This window comes from Erinaceus europaeus, chromosome 8 (genome assembly GCF_950295315.1).
Source record: "Erinaceus europaeus chromosome 8, mEriEur2.1, whole genome shotgun sequence".
In the NCBI taxonomy this organism is placed as follows: Eukaryota; Metazoa; Chordata; class Mammalia; order Eulipotyphla; family Erinaceidae; genus Erinaceus; species Erinaceus europaeus.
In genome coordinates this window covers 106,935,664-106,957,396 of record NC_080169.1, presented here as the reverse complement: position 1 = coordinate 106,957,396, position 21,733 = coordinate 106,935,664, and the positions used below count along the sequence as shown (strand labels likewise).

General features: G+C 38.8%; 1 protein-coding gene across 4 annotated transcripts in view; it reads right to left on the bottom strand.

The window, feature by feature from the left end:
- Nucleotides 1-21,733, bottom strand: part of AGBL3 (AGBL carboxypeptidase 3) — a 72,571-nt gene that overhangs the window by 14,681 nt on the left and 36,157 nt on the right. For 2 of the 4 annotated variants that reach the window (XM_060196613.1, XM_060196612.1), the window contains exons 7-12: nucleotides 19,695-20,474; nucleotides 17,729-17,891; nucleotides 14,792-14,918; nucleotides 12,270-12,370; nucleotides 11,880-11,992; nucleotides 10,832-10,898 (exon numbers count right to left, since the gene is read on the bottom strand). In XM_060196613.1, the coding sequence (XP_060052596.1) occupies nucleotides 10,832-10,898; nucleotides 11,880-11,992; nucleotides 12,270-12,370; nucleotides 14,792-14,918; nucleotides 17,729-17,891; nucleotides 19,695-20,474 (1,351 nt within the window). Of the gene's footprint in view, nucleotides 1-10,831; nucleotides 10,899-11,879; nucleotides 11,993-12,269; nucleotides 12,371-12,413; nucleotides 12,572-14,791; nucleotides 14,919-17,728; nucleotides 17,892-19,694; nucleotides 20,475-21,733 lie in introns of those variants that run through there. The other 2 variants (XM_060196614.1, XM_060196615.1) reach the window with 2 other exon arrangements.

Here is a 21,733-nt window from a genome sequence, read left to right as displayed (position 1 = left end):
AAATAGGGAGTTGGGCAGTAGCACAGGAGGTTAAGCGCAGGTGGCACAAAGCTCAAGGTCTAGGGTAAGGATCTTGGTTCGAACCCCCAGCTCCTCACCTGCAGGGGAGTCACTTTACAAGCTGTGAAGCAGGTCTGCAGGTGTCTATATTTCTCTCCCCATCTCTGTCTTCCCCTCCCCTCTCCATTTCTCTCTGTCCTATCCATCAACGACGATATCAATAACAACAACAACTACAACAATAAAACAACAACAACAAGGGCAACAAAAGGGAATAAATAAATGTTAAAAAAAAACACAAACCAAGACTCAATATTATCAGACCTTCAAAGCCCAAGATGTAGAGAAAATATAGACAGACAACAGCAAATCATTACTTTACTTTTTTTTTTTTTTCATTTCCTTTTTACCAGAGCACTGCTCAGCTGTGGCTTATGATGGTGCAGAAGATTGAACCTGGACTTCGGAGCCTCTTTGCATAACCATTATGCCATCTCCCTCATACTTTATTGTCTCTAGATAAAGACAGAGAGTCGGAGAAAGAATAAACGAGACCACAACACTGAAAACTTCCTTCGCTGCAGTGGCTAGGCTTGAACCTAGGTCATGCATACAGCAAAGCAGTGCACTATCCGAGTTAACTACTCTGCTGCCCCCAGAAGGAAATTGTTACATGAAACACTTCTCAGTAACATTAGCAAATTTGTCATCAAACTTTGAAGACAAGAAGTCTGCCAAAACATACAAAAATCATAAAGAAAGAAACACACAGAGAAGCAGGAGATAGCTCACTCAGCAGAGCACAGACTTTACCATGCCACAGTACTGTGTTCAAGTTCCTAACTGCCAATGGAAACAATTCTCCTGCATCAGGAAACTTCATGAATGGTTGCGGGGCTGTTGTGGTTCTCACTTCTCTCAGTTCTTCTCTCTATCTCTTTCCCTTCTCTACTTCTCTCTCCCTTGTGGTCTCTCATTTTCTTTCTCTCTAGAGAAAAAAAGAATAAAAATCCTGCTGGAATTTGAGGAATAATGTAGATAGGGAGACCCAGTGATAACCCTTATGACAAAAAGAGAAACAAACAAACCTGTAGAACTGTCCTTCAAATTTTAGGGACAAAACCAAGAGATTCAGATAGTATATATTTCCCTACAGCATGCATGCCAAATGTAAACATATGACTGGATTCATCCAGTGGCATCTTGATGTCTTGTGATTGTCTATAAGCTGTACATGCACTAGCTGGCCTGCTGGGAAGGGAGAAAGGTGGAAGAGACCTGAACCCAACAAATAGTCTGGAGCTACATTAACTGATTTCTGATTAACCACTAGAATCTCACCTTATCTACCAATCCATAAATAATCAAACAAAAGGCCCCAGATAGTTACTACTGTAAGAAGCTGAGAGTCTGAAGATTTTAGTGCAATAAAACATGAATGCTATAGAAATTAATACCTGAAATAGGATGATAAACTATATGACAACCTTTTCCATTATGAGTGGGTAGCAACAGGTGGTGAAGAAACTATTCATGGAAGATGGAAAAATAGTGATTATAGTTATACAAAGGTGATACATTTAGTAAAATGTCTTCTGTGATGCTGTGAAAAAAAATGTGCCTAACAAACTTGGGTCACTCAACAAAGAGATTTTGAGGCAAAATGTGTAGTGGATGCAGTGGCTGTTGCTAGCTTCAAGTAATAAGGCATTGCAAGAAAGAAATGAGCTCAAATATATTTGGACACAAGAACTGAGAGGGAAAACAGGCAGTCTCAAATTCTAGCACCTTCAGGTTGGTATTACAGCATTAAGGCAAAGATCAAATCAATTTCTTGCTTTGACATGTGTGGTAGATAATTTCTGAGATGTTCTCTAATGATCCCCATCTCCTAGTATTTATGCCCTTGTGAAATCCTCTCCCCTTGATCATGGACTCTACATGGGGACTCACTTCTAGTGAGAGGGATATTGCAAAAGTAATGATACTCTGCTCCTGAGAAAATGAATCAAGGAAATGAATCTTGTCAGCAACCATGTGAGTGAATTTGAAAGTGAATCCATTCCTACTAAACCTTGACCATGACCAGACTGAGATCTTTACCTTTTGAGAGACTTTAGATAGAAACTCAACCACTCATAGATTATTGACTCAGGAATTGCATGGAAATAATACTTGCTGCTCCTAAAGTCTGGAGTCATATGTTCCTTGGCAACATAAAAGAAATGTGCATTCAGTTGTATCATAAAATACCAGACTGGAGAGACTTCCAGAGGTGGGGCTACAGAGCAGCATCAGCTGTGTTTCTCTCCTCTCCTCTCCCATATCAACTAGGAATACCAAAGGAGATCATCTGGGATCACAAGAAAACAGGGCTAGAATGACTTCAGGAACCAACCGGTGAGTGCAAGTATGTATGACTCATGGACAAAGAGGAGCCTAGGGAGAGATTAAGTGGCTGGTAACAGTCCAGCAGTTTACCAGTTGAGGCACCACTTCCAGTCTGTTTCATCAACAAAAAGACTGCAGAAGGGAGGAGAGGACTCCCCTACGACTCACCACATACAACTGTGAGTCTCCATTGCTACTGCCCTCAGAAGCTGGAGCAACAGGAAGGAGGCCCTGTGCTGACACCAGGGGACAGAGAACTAATGAGGAAACTCAGGAGATCTATACCTTGGTCACCTAGCAATGGGGTAGTGAGAGTCTCTTTGCATAACCACTGGATTATCTCTGCCCCACCCTGCTTTATCTCTTGATCAGGAGTCAGTGATTAAGCTAAGAAGCTGACATATAGTTTAAAAGGCCTCAGGCTCCCATAGTCTACAGGGAAGAAAAAGAACAAAAGAGGCTTTTAAACCACTGTGCTCCAATTTGGGGGTTAAAACATTATTGAAACAACTGTCAGTTTCTACAACTATGAACCCTTTAATTACCCTACTAAGTCAATCCAGGCAAGAGTGATCAGTAATTTGAAAAGGACTGAGAGGGACCTCATAACATACTATATAAAATGGTTAAACCAACAAGAAGAAATACTGGAGAAATGAACCAAGACAAGAGTCCAGCTAAAAGCCCCCCAAAGGTGAAGCACAAAATAATGAGGTCAACAGTCAATCAAGAGGACTTAACAAATATTAACATCTATGTACCCAATGAGAAGCCATCTAAATACATCAAATATCTACTGAAAGAGCTACAGCAATATATTAACAGCAACACAGTCATAGTAGGGGACTTCAACACCCCACTATCTCAACTTGACACATCATCCAGGCAGAAAATCAATAAAGACATGAGGGAGCTAAATGAAGAGATAGAAAAACTAGAACTATTGGACATTTTCAGAGCCATTCATCCCAAGAAACTGGAATACACATTTTACTCAAGCCCAGATGGGCCATTCTCAAGGATAGACCATATGTTAGGCCACAAAGACAGCATCAGCAAATTCAAGAGCATTGAAATCATCCCAAGCATCTTCTCAGACCACAGTGGAATGAAACTAACACTAAACAATCAACAAAAGATTAGTAATAGTCCCAAAATGTGGAAGCTTAACAGTACACTACTTAACAACTACTGGGTCAAAGAGGAAATAAAGGAAGAAATCAAAATGTTTCAAGAGTTCAATGAAAGTAAAAACACATGCTATAAAAATATTTGGGACACAGCTAAGGCAGTACTGAGAGGGAAGTCATAGCCATAGAAGCACACATTAGGAAACAAGAGAAAGCACAAATAAACAGCCTGATTGCACATCTTAAAGACCTAGAAGAAGAACAAGAAAGGAACCCTAAAGCAACCAGAAGGACAGAAATAACTAAAGTTAGGCATAAATCAATAACATTGAAAATAAGAATACCATACAAAAGATCAACCAAAGTAAATGTTGGTTCTTCGAAAGAGTGAACAAAATCAAGGAACCTTTAGCCAGACTCACAAAACAAAAAAGGGAGAAGACCCAAATAAATTGGATAGTAAATGAAAGAGGAGATATCACAACAGACACTGAAGAAATTCACCATAGCATGCAAGGTTTCTGTGAACAACTATATACCACCAAGCTAGAGAACCTGGAAGAAACGGATGATTTCCTAGATACCTATGAACTTCCAAAATTAAGTAAGGAGGAACTAGATAACATGAACAGGCTCATAATAGCTAATGAAATTGAAACAGTTATCAAAAACCTTCCCAAGAATAAAAGTCTTGGACCAGATGGTTTTACAAATGAATTCTGCAATACCTACAAAGAATAACTAATACCTCCACTTTTAAAATTCTTCCAGAAGATTGAAGGCACTGGAATACTCCCTTCCAGGTTCTATGAAGCCAACATCACTTTGATACCAAAAGCACACAGGGACACAACCAAAAAAGAATACTACAGACCAATATCTCTGATGAACATAGATGCTAAAATATTGAACAAAATTCTAGCCAACCGGATACAGCAGATTCAAAAGATTGTTCATCAGGACCAAGTAGGGTTTATCCCAGTGATGCATGGTTGGTTTAATATACGTAAATCAATCAACATGATCCACCACATCAATAAAAGCAACATCAAAAACCACATGGCCATATCAATAGATGCAGAGAAAGCCTATGACAAAATACAATATCCCTTTATGATCAAAACACTACAAAAAAATAGGAATAGATGGAAAATTCCTGAAGATAGTGGAGTCTATATATAGCAAACCTACACCCAACATCATACTCAGTGGTGAAAAACTGGAAGCATTTCCCCTCAGATCAGATACTAGAGAGGGCTGCCCACTATCACCATTACTATTCAACATAGTGTTGGAAGTTCTTGCCATAGCAGTCAGGCAGGAGCAAGGAATTTAAGGCATACAGATTGGAAGAGAAGAAGTCAAACTCTCCCTATTTGCAGATGACATAATAGTGTACATAGAAAAACCTAAGGAATCCAGCAACACGCTTTTGGAAATCATCATGCAATACAGAAGGTGTCAGGCTACAAAATTCACATTCAAAAGTCAGTGGCATTCCTCTATGCAAACACTAAGTTCGAAGAAATTGAAATCCAGAAATCAATTCCTTTTACTATAGCAACAAAAACAATAAAATATCTAGGAGTAAACCTAACCAAAGAAGTGAAAGACTTGTATATTCAAAATTATGAGTCACTATTCAAAGAAATTGAAAAAGTGGAAAGATATTCCATGTTCATGGGTGAGAAGAATTACCATAATCAAAATGAATATACTACCCAGAGCCATATACAAATTTAATGCTATCTCCATCAAGAGCCCAACCACATTTTTTTTGATAATAGAACAAATGCTACAGATATTTATCTGGAACTAAAAAAGACCTAGAATTGCCAAAACAATCTTGAGAAGAAAGAACAGAACTGGAGGCATCACACTCCCAGATCTCAAATTGTATTATAGGGCCATTATAATCAAAACTGCTTGGTATTGGAAGAGGAATAGACACACTGACCAGTGGAATAGAATTGAGAGCCCAGAAGTAAACCCCCACACTATGGACATCTAATCTTTGTCAAAGGGGCCCAGAATATTAAATGGGGAAAGCAGAGTCTCTTCAAAAAATGGTTTTGGAAGCAATGGGTTGAAACATGCAGAAGAATGAAACTAAACCACAGTATTTTACTAAATACAAAAGTAAATTCCAAGTGGATCAAGGACTTGGATGTTAGACCACAAACTTATCAGATACTTAGAGGAAAATATTGGCAGAACTCTTTTCCGCACACATTTTAAAGACATCTTCAGTAAAATGAATACAATTACAAAGAAGACTAAGGCAAGCATAAATGTATGGGACTACATCAAATTAAAAAGCTTCTTCACAGCAAAAGAAACCACTACCCAAACCAAGAGACCCCTCACAGAATGGGAGAAGATCTTTACATGCCATACATCAGACAAGAGTTTAATAACCAACATATATAAAGAGCTTGCCAAACTCAACAACAAGACAACAAGTAACCCCATCCAAAAATGGGGAGAGGACATGGACAGAATATTCACCACAGAAGAGATCCAAAAGGCCGAGAAACACATGAAAAAATGCTCCAAGTCTCTGATTGTCAGAGAAAGCAAATAAAGACAACAATGAGATACCACTTCACTCCTGTGAGAATGTCATACACCAGAAAAGGTAACAGCAGCAAATACTGGAGAGGATATGGGGTCAAAGGAACCCTCCTGCACTGCTGGTGGGAATGTCAATTGGTCCAACCTCTGTGGAGAACTGTCTGGAGAACTCTCAGAAGGCTAGTAATGGACCTACCCTATGATTCTGCAATTCCTCTTCTGGGGAGATATCCTAAGGAACCCAACATACCCATCCAAAAAGATTTGTGTATACCTATGTTCTTAGCAGCACAATTTGTAATAACCAAAACCTGGAAGCAACCCAGGTATCCAACAACAGATGAGTGGCTGAACAAGTTGTGGTATATATACACAATGAAATACTACTCAGCTATTAAAAACGGTGACTTCACCATTTTCAGCTGATCTTGGATGGACCTTGAAAAAATCATGTTTAGTGAAATAAATGAGAAACAGAAGGATGAGTATGGGATGATCTCACTCTCAGGCAGAAGTTGAAAAACAAGATTAGAAGAGAAAACACAAGTAGAACCTGAACTGGGATTGGCGTATTGTACCAAAGTAAAAGATTCTGGGGTGGGTTGGGGTGTGGGGTGTGGGGGGAGAATACAGGTCCAAAAAGGATGATAGAGGACCTAGCGGGGGTTGTATTATTATATGGAAAACTGGGAAATGTTATGCATGTACAAATTATTGTATTTACTGTCGAATGTAAAGCATTAATTCCCAATAAAGAAATAAAAAAAATACTATACTGAGTTACTTATAACTAAGAGAAATTTCTCATAATTCTGGAAACTAGACAGTTGAGATCAGCACAATCTTCTGAAAGTTCTTTTTTGGGTTGTAGACTTCTCATTATATCCTCTCATGCTGGAAGGTACCAGTGACCTCTCTAGAACCCCTCCAGTAAAGGTAACAATCCCACCCAGAGGTCTCTGTCATTATGATCTAATCACTTCACCAAAGGCTCAACTTCTAGTACCAATGCACTGAAGATTAAGATTTCATTAATAACTGGGAGCTGGGCTGTAGCGCAGCGGGTTAAGCGCAGGTGGCGCAAAGCGCAAGGACTGGCATAAGGATCCCAGTTCAAGCCCCGGCTCCCCACCTGCAGGGGAGTCCCTTCACAAGCGGTGAAGCAGGTCTGCAGGTGTCTATCTTTCTCTCCCTCTCTCTGTCTTCCCCCTCTTCTCTCCATTTCTTTCTGTCCTATCCAACAACAATAATAACTATAACAATAAAACAACAAGGGCAACAAAAGGGAATAAATAAATAAATATTTTTTAAAAAGATTTCATTAATAACTAATGGAAATTGGATAAAAAAGATTATTTTTTGAGGGGAAGAGACACACTGAGATAATGGCATTTTTCTCTGATGTCACCAAATATATGCCCAGTTCACAAATATGTCCTTCTGGGGACAGGTGGTGCTTCAACTGGTTAAGCACATATATTACAGTGCGCAAGGACCTATGTTCAAACCCATGGTCCTCACCTGCAGGGGAAAACTTCACTAGTGGTGAAGCAGGGCTTCGGGTGTCTCTCTGTCTCTTTCTCTATTTCCCCCTCCCATCTCAATTTCTCTGTGTCTCTATCAAATAATAAATAAAAAGAAAGAAAAAAAACCTTTAAAAAACCAAAAATATGTGTCCTTTATATATTCATTCCATACCAACAACCCCAAAAGTCTCAGTTCACTTTAGCAATAAATTTAAAGTCCACATGGTGTAGAGTTACTGATATTTTTGCTGATGAGTGTGGTGTGATAATATACATGTGAAAAATTGTGGATTTGTACTCTGAAAACTACACAGTGTTGTAGACCAATATCACCTCAATAAAAATAAATAAAATAAGAAGTGGAGGCAAATATGAAGTATAATCTCAGTAGTAGCTGAATCTTCTGAATCTAATATGGGTGAGACTCACAAGTCTGATTCACCCTGGGATGAATTTCCTCTCCAGCTGTGAAAAGCAAACTGCTATGCAGCCGCCCAGCCCAAGTTATGTGCTTCCAAAATATAGAGGTGTGACAGGCATATGGGTAGCATTTCCATTCTATAAGGTAAAAAGAGCATAAAAGGAAGGGGCAGTGGGTACTAAGGCAGGTTAACATCCAGCAAGGCTAATTCAGGGAGATCTGAAGGCTCAGGGATAATCCCCATTGGCTTCATGCTCTGTCTTTTGGACCTACAGGTATGGCAACATCGTCCCCTGCAACATGACAGGGTGCTACTCATGCCTGGCTGCTCCACGGCTCGAGATCCTAGGTAGCCTAGCTCTATGGCTTCTGTCGCAGGTCTTCTGCCATATGAAAACTTAGTCCGGTGACTCTGATGTTCTCTTAATCACATCTAGAGCCTCTGTTTTCATCATCACTAAGAACAACACACACTCACAGTTACACAAATCTATGATAACCTACTGTAAGATTTAGGAAGTCTTACAGCCTTCCTTCATTTAGTTCTGTCTCCTTTGCCTCTAGTTCAAATTGGAAATTTCCATGTTGGGTTGTCTTGAGTAGTTTTCTTTAAAAATATTTTATGGGGTTAAGCATACTTGGTGCGAAGCATGAGGACTGGCTGAAGGATCCAAGTTCAACCCCCTCTGACTCCCCACCTGCAGGGGGGTTGCTTCACAGGCGTGCAGCAGGTCTGCAGGTGTCTCTCTTTCTTTCCCCCCTCTGTCTTCTCCTCCTCTCTCCATTTCTCTCTGTCCTATCCAACAATGATGACATCAATAATAACTACTACTACAATAAAAAAACAACAAGAGCAACAAAAAGGAAAATAAATAAACATAAAAAAATCAAAAAATATATTTATGTATATTATTAATGAGAGAAGGATGGATGGATAGATCGAAGGAAGGAGGAAGGAAGGGAGAGAGAGAACTGAGACCAGAGCGCTGTTCAGCTCTGACTTATGGTGGTGCTGGGGAATGAACGTAGGACCTTATAGCCTCAGGCATGAAAGTCTTTTGCAGAAACATTATGCTGTCTCCCCAGCCTTCTGAGTAGTTACAATTCAAACTTCACTGATTTCCTCACTGAATGCCTAGTCTTCCATAGGCTTAGTTCTCATTGTTTTGTAAAATGGGTAGGCTGATGATTTTCCAAATCTCACAGGCTCTGGTTAATTTTTGCTTAACTGTTCCATCTTTAACTAATCTATCTCTTGCTGAATTTTACTACAAGCAGTCGGGGCGGGGGGGCGGGGGACCACATCATCAATTTACTGTATTGCTTAGAGACTTCTTCAGCTAAATGACTAAATACACTGTCTTTAAGTTCCGCTTTATATAACACATCAGAAAGTAAGCCCAAGTCAAGTTCATTGTCACTATATAGTAAGGGCTGCATTTTCTTCATTATCGAATAGCACATTCCTCATTTTAATCTGAGACTCCACAAGAATTCCCCTTAAAATTCATTTATCTCAATATACTCTGCATAGTTATTTATGTATTTGTAGAAGATAGAAACTTTTCTTAATGCCCTATCTTTTTCCAAGTTCTTACCAGAATCACTTTTAAAAGATCCATTACATCAATGTTACTTTGTTTTTGTCTCCTCCGTTTTATTGGGGGGGATTTATAGATTATAATACAGCTGTTGGGACACTGGTATAATTTTTTAATCTCCCCAAGCCCAGGTTTTCCCCACCATCACACACCAGGACTCTAGCATCCTTCTATCCTATCCCTTTCCCTCCTCCCCCAGAGTCCTTTGTTTTGTTGCAATATACTAGTTTCACCTTATGTTCCCTCCCCCCCCCCACTGTCCTTGCTTCTTAAGCTCCACCTCTATGCATGTTGAAGCCTCCCCCACCTCTCTCTATCCTTTACTCCATTTCAAAGCTGCTGCCACAATTTTAGGCAATTTGTTACCATCACTGTGTTCTTAGCACCAAGAGCTTGTCTTAGTTACCACAAAGTATCTAGTTGAAGGCTAGGGTTCTGTGTATATTTTTGGTAAGGACAAAAACATCTAGTACCTAATACTTGTACATGTGCTTTCTCCTCAAATGCTGATTTCCTCCTCACTAGACACCTGTCATTTTACACAGCATGCATTTTACTTATCTTCATTTATCTATACCAACTAGATACCCACTATGAAAGGGAAGGGTTTTCATTTTGTTGACTGCTTTATCTCCAGCAGCTCACTTAAGCTCATTGTTACTGGAGAAACAAACAAATGAATATTGGACTAACTGCTAGGTGTCACTATTAACTCTCATGAATGGATGGTGTGTGTGTGTGTGTGTGTGTGTGTGTGTTGGGGGGGGGGCTGTCTGGAGTGATAGCTTACCTGGTAGGGAGTCTACTTTGCTCAACTTTCAGGCTCAGGACCATATGGTAAGTGCCAAGGTATTGGAGGAAGCTTCAATTCAGTGGTATTTCCCTTCCCTCCTTCTCTCTCTCTGCAGACCAGAGTGGTGAAATCATACAAACCCTAAATGGCTTTTGAAAGTTGAATCTCACTGTATCTTAACTATTCTTATCTATAAAGTAAAAGGGCTTGAAAGAAAAAAACCCCAAGACTAACATATTCTACAATTTAAGTATATTGTGTAGAATCAGAAAATAATAATTCTTGCTATACAAGAATAATATAACTATATGTTTCTTTGCCCTATGGTTAGTCACAATGAGAAGAGTCCCTATTTAGCATATATAAACCGTAAGGAGAAAAAAATCCAGTCATACCTGAGAAGTTAAATTGAGAAGGTAAGCTGGAGAGTCATTGGATTCTGAACTATCAGATTCTCGGCTACTACAAAGAAAAAAAAAACTATTTTAGTTTACAGAATGTTTTGGCAGCTTCTTCTTCTCTTTTTTCTTTTTTCTTTTTTTTTTTTTTTTTTGCCCCCAGGGTTATCACTGGGGCTCGGTGCCTGCACTATGAATCCACTGCTCCTGGCAGCCATTTTTCTCCGTTGTTGAGTTGTTAGGACAGAGAAAAACTGAGAGAGGAAGGGAAGACAGAGAGGGGAAGAGAAAGATAGACACCTGCAGACCTGCTTCTCCACTTGTGAAGTGACCCCTCTGCAGGTGGGGAAATGGAGACTTGAACCGATATCCTTGAGCTGGTCCTTGTGCTTTGCACTGTGTGCTTAACCTGGTGCGCCACCACCTGGTCCCCTTGGCAACTTCTTAATATCTCAACTGCTACTTTTACTTTATTATCTTATTGTAGTGATAGAAATAACCTAATTATAAGAATATTTTCAAAGGTCTGGTAATTCTAGACATATTAGAGCACTGGAATAATGATTTACATTGATTAGAACACATCAAAATAGAGAAAATCATGAGTTCACAATGATGATCTGATATGCTCTCAACCTCCAAACAAATTAATTTGTTATCACTATAACAATTGTACTAAATCAGTACGTTTCTTCTTCCAACAATGCTTCCTTTGCATTGAATTTTATATTAGTAATTCACTAACTTATTTATATATGTCTGTTCTCTGTGGATAATGGCAACATTACAATTAATTTGAGTACGTTTTTATTCACATTGTACACAGTAGGTGCTCAAACTGACATTGTTTGAATAAAGGAAGTCTTACTGAGGTTTAGCCAAAGTACTAGACCTAGGATAAATTTTCCTTCACCTGTAGGTACTTGGTGAAAATTAATCAGGATTTCCCTATTAAGACTGATAATTACATATTATTATCCTTATTATTATTATTATAAAAGTGCATAAAAATACATATTACACAATTTCTTCTATGTTGACTTACCTAGACTCTAGATCCAATGTAATTTCTTTCAGAGAAGCATCTGAATCATCATATACTTTTTCCAAGTTTATATGTTTTTCCATCTCTTCTAATTCCTTCAGACACTGATAATACTAGGGGGAAATAATGAATAAGTTCATTATAAAATGTTTATTTCCTAATTAATTGAGTACTTATAGACACCTGGGGCAAAAGCTATTGGGACATCACACACCTAAACTAAACTAAACTAAACTAAACTAAACTAAACTAAACTAAACTAAACTCCACACCCCATACACTTCAAATACGGTTTGAGAATTAGAAGGAGTAACCCACTGTGGGTCATCAGGCGAGCTATATGCTCTGACATTACTAAGCCCAATACATTACTAAGTGAATTTTGCTTACCTTGGCTCGATCTGGATCACAGTAGTCCAAGAGAGAATCACAAAAATGATATCCCATTGACTCCAAATCTTTTGTGTTAAAATGAGTGCCTCGTTTGTTACCTAAAACATTAATCAATTTATCCATCTTTGCAGATGAGTTAGTCATTTTCCTTAGCAGGTAGGTCTCAATTGCAAAACAGAAACTAAACAAAACTATCTGTGCTGGTTCCATAGACTGTCTTTTGATTTTCTTTCCTACAGTGGTTCACTTTGCAGCTTATTGTCTTCCTTCATTCTCTCTTCTGTATACATGGACCAAAACTGATTTAATACAGATTAGTTCAAGTTGCAAGGCAGAAAAAAAATTCAGTAAGAAAGTTGTGGAGTATTTGGTTACTAGTTATAAACACCACAGTCATAATTTAGAGAGAAATGTTGGGTAAAGATTCTGCTTTCACTGTAATTAATAATATTATATTAATTTCAAGTTACTTTAAATTAGCAAGAAATTACATTGACTTGCAAAATATTCCTTTTAGTTGATATATTTCCTGATAAATAACAACTATAATAATGTGACATTTTCTTTTTTTAATTTCTTTATTGGGAGGATACTGTGACATTTTCTAAGGACAAACTTGGCATAGCTAAAATATTTTTTTTATTTATTTGAGATAGAGACAGACAGACAGACAGACAAACACCAGAGCACTGCTCAGCTTTGGTTTATGGTGGAGCTAGAGATTAAACCCGGGACCTCAGAGTCCCAGGCATGAAAGTCTTTTGTAGAACAATAATGATATCTCACCAACTGTAAAACATTTTATAAATAAAACTACAGACACACTTTTGTTGTTATTAACCAGATAATTCCATTAAAATATAAGATGACAAAAACAAAACAAAATTAGAAAAACAAAACAGTTGATTTTGTTCCACAAATATTTGCCTCTAAAATAATTCTATCTTGAGGGCTGGGAAGCAGAGCACCTGGCTGAGTGCGCACATCACCTTGCTCAAGGGCCCTGATTCAAGTCTCTGCTCCCCACCGGCAAGGGGGATGCTTCACAAATGGCAAAGGTCTGCAAGTGTCTTTCTTTCTTCCTCTCTATCTCCCCTCGCCTCTTAATCTCTCTTTTCCTGTTAAATATAAATAGAAAAAAAAATCAAAGCAAAAAATGGGTGTTGGGGTGCTCCAGGAGGTGGCGTAGTGGATAAAGCATTAGACTCTTAGTGTGAGGTTCTGAGTTCAGTCCCTGGCAGCACATGTACCAGAGTGATATCTGGTTCTCTCTCTCCTATCTTTCTCATTAATAAATAAATAAAATATTTTTTTAAAAAAAGGCCATTGGGAGTGGTGGACTAGATAGTGCCTGGTAGCAAAAAAAAAAAAAAAAAAAAAAGAAGCTTAATATTAATAATGAATACTCTACAGTATTCATTATATTCTATATACACATAGTATACAGAGTATTCATTATTATAATTACCTATGAAAGAATAGGAAAGCTATCAGGGGAGGGGATGGGATACAGAGTTCTGGTGGTAGGAACTGTGTGGAGTTGTACTCCTCTTATCCTATGGTTTTGTCAGTGTTTCCTTTTTATAAATAAATAAATAAAATAAAAAATTATCTGTGGTATACAACTATACATTATAAGTATGTTAAAACAATAATTTTTCAGTGAAATATTTAATTTTTATTATATATTATTTATCTAAATTTTATTTAATCATTAAAAGTACATATTTGTTAAATAAACAAAAATTTATCAATTAATATATTAGTCAATAATGTATTACAATTATATCTTGATATTTTAAGTATGACTTTTTATTTTTCCTGTAAATATTAATGTAATCTGTAGGAAGCACTTCTAAAAAATAAGCAGATTTTTTTTCATGAAATAACCCCTTAGGGGCCGGGTGGTGGTGCACCTGGTCAAGCACACACGTTACAGTGTGGCAAGTACCTGGGTTCAAGCCCCCGGTCCCCACCTGCAGGGGGAAAGCTTTGCAAGTGGTGAGGCAGGGCTGCAGGTGTGTCTCTGTCTCTCTGCTCTATCTCCCCCTTCCCTCTCCATCTTTGGCTGTCTCTATCTAATAAAGATAATTAAAAAAAAAAGAAACAACGCATTAGGTATTCTATCTATATACTAAAACTTATTCTTAAAAATGAAGGGGACTGAAGAGACGGCGATACCTCTAGTGGGGTTTAGCAACCCTCTGTATAGAGTTTAATAGATAGCAATTTGTATCTAACTGAGAGAACGTGCTTACTACCAGATTGTCTACATATTATTCTTATTAATTACTTATTTATGTATGTAAAGACAGAGAAGATGGAGAGGTAGAGAGAGTGAAAGAGACCACAGTACCAAAGCTTCCTGTGATAGGGTGGGCACTTGAACTTGGGTTATGTACATGCAAAGCAGCACAATGTCCAAGTGCACTGTTTCACTGGCCCAATACTATTAGTCTTATATTCAAAATCTCCCTTCTGAAGTTCTGAGAGCCGTGAACAAGAACAGCTGGTCTTACCCAGAGTAGATCCACAAAATGTGGCCTCCATGGTAAAGCTGTTCCTGATTCCCATTTTCCACATTACCACCCTTCCTGTTCCCTCTTTGCTCTTCTGAATATTGAACTTGCAAGCTGAGAACGAAAACTGGAAAGAAGCAAATACAATTGAGATCCAGAGTTTTCCTGACAACTATGTCTTTCTTATTTAGGAACTTAGCAGTTGTGCAAAGGTAACAACATCTAGAGCTTCAGCAATTGCTTTTATTTCCTGACCAACAGAAATTAGTCATTTCAAGGATGATACATTTACATATGACAACTATATATTTAGCATTTGAATTCTGACTATATATGTATCTTCTTTTTTAATGTGGTTCTGGGAAACAAACCCAGATGAGCCTTCTCTCTGACCCAGTTTTCATTCTATATTTTTATTTTAGTGAGAGAGAGAGAGAGAGAGAGACAGAGGCAGATGGACAGAGAGACAGAGAAAGAGAAAGGGAAAGGAAAGACACTAACGCACCAGTCCACCACCTGCATAGAGTTCAGGCTTTCTTCCTTGGTGCTTTTTCCTCTGTGGTGCCAGGAGTCAAGCTCAAGGCCTCACTCATAGAAGGCAGGCACTGGACCAACAAGACACCTCCTAGCCTTAATTTTTTACTTTTAAATCTGCATCCTGAATTAAAAACCTATTTGACTGATTCTTGATACTATTGGATACTATCTTATGTATCTTTACAAAATGGTGCATACTATCTTATGTATCTTTACAAAATGGTGCAGCAATAAGTTTAAAGATGTTTGAAAGTGAAGATAAGTGTTGAAGATGATCAGAACAGGATTAAGATATTTTATTTTCATTAAATGGGGAAAGCAGAGTCTCTTCAACAAATGGTGTTGGAAACAATGGGTTGAAACATGCAGAAGAATGAAACTGAACCACTGTATTTCACCAAATACAAAAGTAAATTCCAAGTGGATCAAGGACTTGGATGTTAGACCAGAAACTATCAGATACTTAGAGGAAAATATTGGCAGAACTTTTTTCCGCATACATTTTAAAGTCATCTTCAATGAAAGAAATCCAATTACAAAGAAGACTAAGGCTAAGTATGAACCTATGGGACTACATCAAATTAAAAAGCTTCTTCACAGCAAAAGAAACCACTACCCAAACCAAGAGACCCCTCACAGAATGGGATACATGCCATACATCATACCATACATCAGACAAGAGTTTAGTATATAAACATATATAAAGAACTTGCCAAACTCAACAAGAAAACCAGTAACTCCATCCAAAAATGGGGGGAGGACATGGACAGAATATTCACCACAGAAGAGATCCAAAAGGCTGAGAAACACATGAAAAAATGCTCCAAGTCTCTGATTGTCAGAGAAATGCAAATAAAGACAACAATGAGATACCACTTCACTCCTGTGAGAATGTCATACACCAGAAAAGTTAACAGCAGCAAATGCTGGAGAGGGTGTGGGGTCAAAGGAACCCTCCTACACTGCTGGTGGGAATGTCAATTGGTCCAACCTCTGTGGAGAACAGTCTGGAGAACTCTCAGAAGGCTAGAAATGGACCTACCCTATGATCCTGCAACTCTTCTCCTGGGGATAGATCCTAAGGAACGCAACACATCCATCCAAAAAGATCTGTGTACACATGTTCTTAGCAGCACAATATGTAATAGCCAAAACCTAGAAGCAATCCAGGTGTCCAACAACAGCTGAGTGGCTGAGCAAGTTGTGGTATATATACACAATGGAATACTACTCAGCTGTAAAAAATGGTGACTTCACCATTTTCAGCCGATCTTGGATGGACCTTGAAAAATTCATGTTAAGTGAAATAAGTCAGAAACAGAAGGATGAATATGGGATGATCTCAGTCTCAGGCAGAAGTTGAAAAACAAGTTCAGAAAAAAAAAAACAAACACAAGTAGAACCTGAATGTAATTGGTATATAGCACCAAAGTAAAAGACTCTGGGGTGGGGGTGGGTGGGCAGGGAGAATACAGATCCAAGAAGGATGACAGAGGACCTAGTGGGGGTTGTATCGTTATATGGAAAACTGGGGAATGTTATGCATGTACAAACTATTGTATTTACTGTTGAATGTAAAACATTAGTTCCCTAATAAAGAAATAAAAAATATATATATAAATAAAAGTCTAATTAGAAAAAAAAGATGTTTTATTTTCATTGGAAACCTGTTCGGAAATATTGTAATAAACACTGGTGTTCATAATTAAAGAAAAATTAGCATGTAGACAATTTTATAAATATATAAGTGTGTGTAACCATTACCATGGTCAATATATAAAACAAGTCTGTCAACTCTGAACAACTTTCTGGTGCTGCCCCTTCACAGTGACCAGCATTTCATTTCTCTCATAGTTAGGGCAGATGATAGTGTGTTTACTGTTGTTCACTGTTGAGTTTACAGAAATGCAATAGATTTGTGTGTGTGGGGGGGTTTACCTTGTATGCTATAATGTAACTAAACTCAGCTTTAGGAGCTCTGTGGGTTGTTTTGGGTTTCCTCTGAAGACAATCATAATTACACCTTCTTCATTACTTCTTCCTTTCTAGACTGTCTTTGATTTCTTTTTCTTTTCTCTTGCTCTGATTAGAACTTTCAGCAGAAGACTGAGTTGAAGGGGTAAGAAAGTATTCTTGCCTCACTGCTCACCTTATGAGAAAATAGCTTGCTTTTATCCTTTTTAAATCAATTACTAGGCATGATGGGGCAGGGAAAAGAGCATTTTTTTCTTATTTCAGACTATTGGTCACTAGACATTTCACATAGTTGCTTTCTGTGGTTAATGACATAAGCCAGTCAACTGAATAAAAAAGCAACTTAAAGAGTAAGATTACTTTTGGTCTCGTGTGAGTGAAAGAAACATTTAATAATAGAAAAGGCAAATCTTAAAGGATGCTTACTTTATCTGGACAGTTTTTGCTCAGCATAAGTGGAAAGATTCGCTGCTGCAAGTACATTGCTTTGCACCTGTCACTGCCATCACAGCCGTACATGAAGATGTTCTCTTTTCTACTGTGGCCATGGAGGTCACAGTATAGAATCACTTCTCGCTTCTCCATTAATCTACCAAGGAGAAAATGAGTAAGTTACGAAATCTTAGCCCCGAATCTTTTTTTATAGATTCACAGTGTTGTTGGAGAGTGGGGATATGGTACATAGGTGGCGGGTGTGGTGTGGAGCTATATACTGTAATCTTATAACAAGCTATGATTACACCTTCTTCAAATAAAAATTATTTAAAAGGAGAGTCACAATGTAGTATTCAGATATAGGGTTTCCTCCACCTTAGTTTTTAATTTCTTTTTCAAAATTTTTTATCTTTATTTATTTATTGGATAGAGACAGCCAGAGATTGACAGGGAGGGGGAGATAGGGAGAGAGACAGAGAGACACCTGCAGCCCTGCTTCACCACTTGTGAAGCTTTCCCCTGCAGGTAGGGACCGGGGACTTGAACCTGGGTCCTTGTGTACTGTAACATGTGTGTTCAGCCAGGTGCCCCACCTCCCGGCCCAGTTTTTAATTTCTTTCTCTTCTAGGCTGCACATGGTTGTTGATACATACTTTTAAAACATCAATAGAAAATTATTGATAAAAAATCACTGAGGATGCTTTCAAAGGTTAAAAAACAATGGTGGTGTTATGGTGGTAGGAGTATGAATTTAATTTGTTCCCCATAATATTTATATAGAATATATAATAGAAAGTAAACTTTGTATAGCATATTACTTAAATAACCAAAATTACATTATTTACCATGTTTGGAAGAATAAATACTAAAGTGTTTGCGATGATATTTATAGGAATATTCGTGAGTAACTTCTTTTTGTCACTGACAGGGTTTCACTTCTCTGAGTGTTCCAATTTTTTTCATCTTTTATTATCTTTATTTATTGGATCGAGACAGCCAGAAATAGAGATGGTAGTGGGAGATGGAAAGGAAGAGATACAAAGAGACACCTGCAGCCCTGCTTCACCACTTGCAAATCTTTCCTCCTGCAGGTGGAGACTGAGGGCTCAAACCCATGTCCTTGCAGGTTGTAACACGTGCGCTCAACCAGGTGCACCACCACTAAATTCCGGCAATGTTCCAGATTTTATTCTGGGATCATTAGTCCTCCTATCCACAAGCTGAGTATTATTATCATTATTATTATTACTGCTATTACTACTTTATAAGTGAGAAAATGGAAGCTTGGCCTTTTAAATTACTCAATATTCCACAGCTAGCAATGAGAGAGCAGGTACCTTAATCTATGTTTAATTCTAGATCTCACATTCTTAGACAAAATAATAATAATACTCTCTGAACTTAGTTTGGATGTTTTCTAACTCCAAGAAGGCTTTCTACATTAGCATAAGTCTATTTTTTATCTACTGTTGCTGTTTAATCCATTAAGTAATTCACTTATTCATTCAATAAATATTTAAATATTATGTATATATACTCTATTGTTTTATATTCTTTGGGAAGATTTAAATCTGTACAGTGAGTGCAGTGCTAGAAGGGCCTGTGAGATATTAATATTTCACAGAGAAAGTACTCAAGGATCCTGAGGAAAACATCAACACTACCACTAGCTTTAGTAAGAGATGTAGCATGAAATGTGGCATATCCATATGTATTAGTTTCATAAAGCTACTGAAATGTTCAGAGTCTATTTCCTTCTTTAACAGGAGGTTAGTGAAGCTTGTGACAAAATTCCAGAGATAGAAGCAGAATTGAGAAACACGGGGGAAAATTAAGTGGCAATAGTTAAATTATCTTAAGAAAACTTGGGATTAGAAGGGTAGGGTTGGGGGAGCAAGTTTCTTACTATTGAATTAACTATTGAGTAAACAGAGAGGCAACGAATGGCTTACTATACCTACGGATCATGTTCCGGGTATACCAAACAGAAGGGAATGATTCCTTCAGGAGAGATGTATAGTTGCGGTTTAAATCTCGTCCAGCAAGGGAACATCGATAATTGCCCACAATCACACCATCTGGGTTCAGCATGGGTACCACCTTGAAGACAAAAGTGTCCCGAAGCAGCTGCGCATCACTTGAGTCTCCTAGAATATAGTCCAGGAAGCCTTTCATGATCCAGGAGCTGTTGGTTTCTCCTGGATGCACCCTTGCAGTCAAAATCACAGCCTTTCGATTTCTTGAGTCACAGTTCTTCAAGGGGGTAGTGATGGTTAAAATATACACCATGTTCCTAGCAATCGTGTGACACAGGACACGTATGTTACAAAACTTTGACCGTACGGGGTCATTATTGATGTTGGAAAGATATTCTTGCAGGTTGCTGTAAGTGTATGGATAGCAGTGAGCAAAGTAGCAGGTATCTTTGTTGTGTGGAAACTGAAATGTCCAAGTGAGAGAGAAATAATGGCGCCCCTCTTGCCCGGGGTTGTTTCTGTAGTACTTGATTTGGTCTCCTATTCTCAGCCAGCCAATATTATGACACTTGGCTTCTTTTTCAGAATAGAACAGTGGGCGCATACCTCGATTATAAAGACTAGCAGGCTTGGTGAAATTGTTAATAGTGAATCTGTATACTACTCCTGCTTGAGTATTGGTGACTTGGAAATAGTACCACTGGGTATGCTTATTTGTGAAGAGATCAGGCCGCACGGTCAACTGGTATTCATATTCTGCCCTAGTAGACACAAAGGGAAAGGGGAGGGAAAAACACATATAAAAATGCTATTGAAGTTCAAATTAAATAGTTTTATTTTTCATCTGTACAGGAGGGAATAATGATTTCTAGACAACGTTCAATAGCAAGTAACTGCAAAAGGTAAAAATGTCAAAATTTTCTCAATAGATGTGAAACTACTTTAATGTGATTCTATAGTCTTTCTTTCTTTTTCTTTTTTCCCTTTCCAATTCCAGAGAGGACATGGAAATGGACATTTGGTAAAAGGTATATATTTCAATATTATTGGATAGAGATGGAGAAAAATTGAGAAGGGAGAGAGAGGGAGAGGGAGAGGGAAAGGGAGAGAGAGAAAGAGGGAGAGGGAGAGAGAGGAAGAGGGAGAGGGAAAGGGAAAGGGAGAGAGAGAAAGAGGGAGAGGGAGAGGGAGAGAGAGGAAGAGGGAGAGGGAGAGGGAGGCAGAGGGAGAGAGGGAGAGGGAGAGAGAGGGAGAGGGAGAGAGAGGAAGAGGGAGAGGGAGAGAGAGGAAGAGGGAGAGAGGGAGAGGGAGAGAGAGGGAGAGGGAGAGAGAGGAAGAGGGAGAGGGAGAGGGAGAGAGAGGAAGAGGGAGAGAGGGAGAGGGAGAGAGAGGGAGAGGGAGAGGGAGAGAGAGGAAGAGGGAGAGAGGGAGAGGGAGAGAGAGGGAGAGGGAGAGGGAGAGGGAGAGAGAGGGAGAGGGAGAGGGAGAGAGAGGAAGAGGGAGAGAGGGAGAGGGAGAGAGAGGAAGAGGGAGAGAGGGAGAGGGAGAGAGAGGGAGAGGGAGAGGGAGAGAGGGAGAGGGAGAGAGAGGGAGAGGGAGAGGGAGAGGGAGAGAGAGGAAGAGGGAGAGGAGAGAGAGGGAGAAAGAGAGAGGAAGAGGGAGAGGGAGAGGGAGAGGGAGAGGGAGAGGGAGAGAGGGAGAGGGAAGGGGAGGGGAGAGAGAGAAGAGAGAGAGAGAGAGAGAGAGAGAGAGAGAGAGAGAGAGAGAGAGAGAGAGAGAGCTGTAATAGTGTTTGAGCACTCAGGAAGCTTTCCTTCTTCAGATGAGAAGCAGCGGCTTGAGCCTGGATTCTTGTGCTTTGTGGCATGTGCTCTCAATGGGATGAACCAGTGCCTGCCTCCAAAAAGATCTATTTCAGCCCAATATGTTTTTTGTAAAAGAAATGAGCAAGACATCCTGAAACTGAGTTAACATTCCATGTTTCTTGCTTTTACTTAGACCTATTTCTGTTCTTGATTAT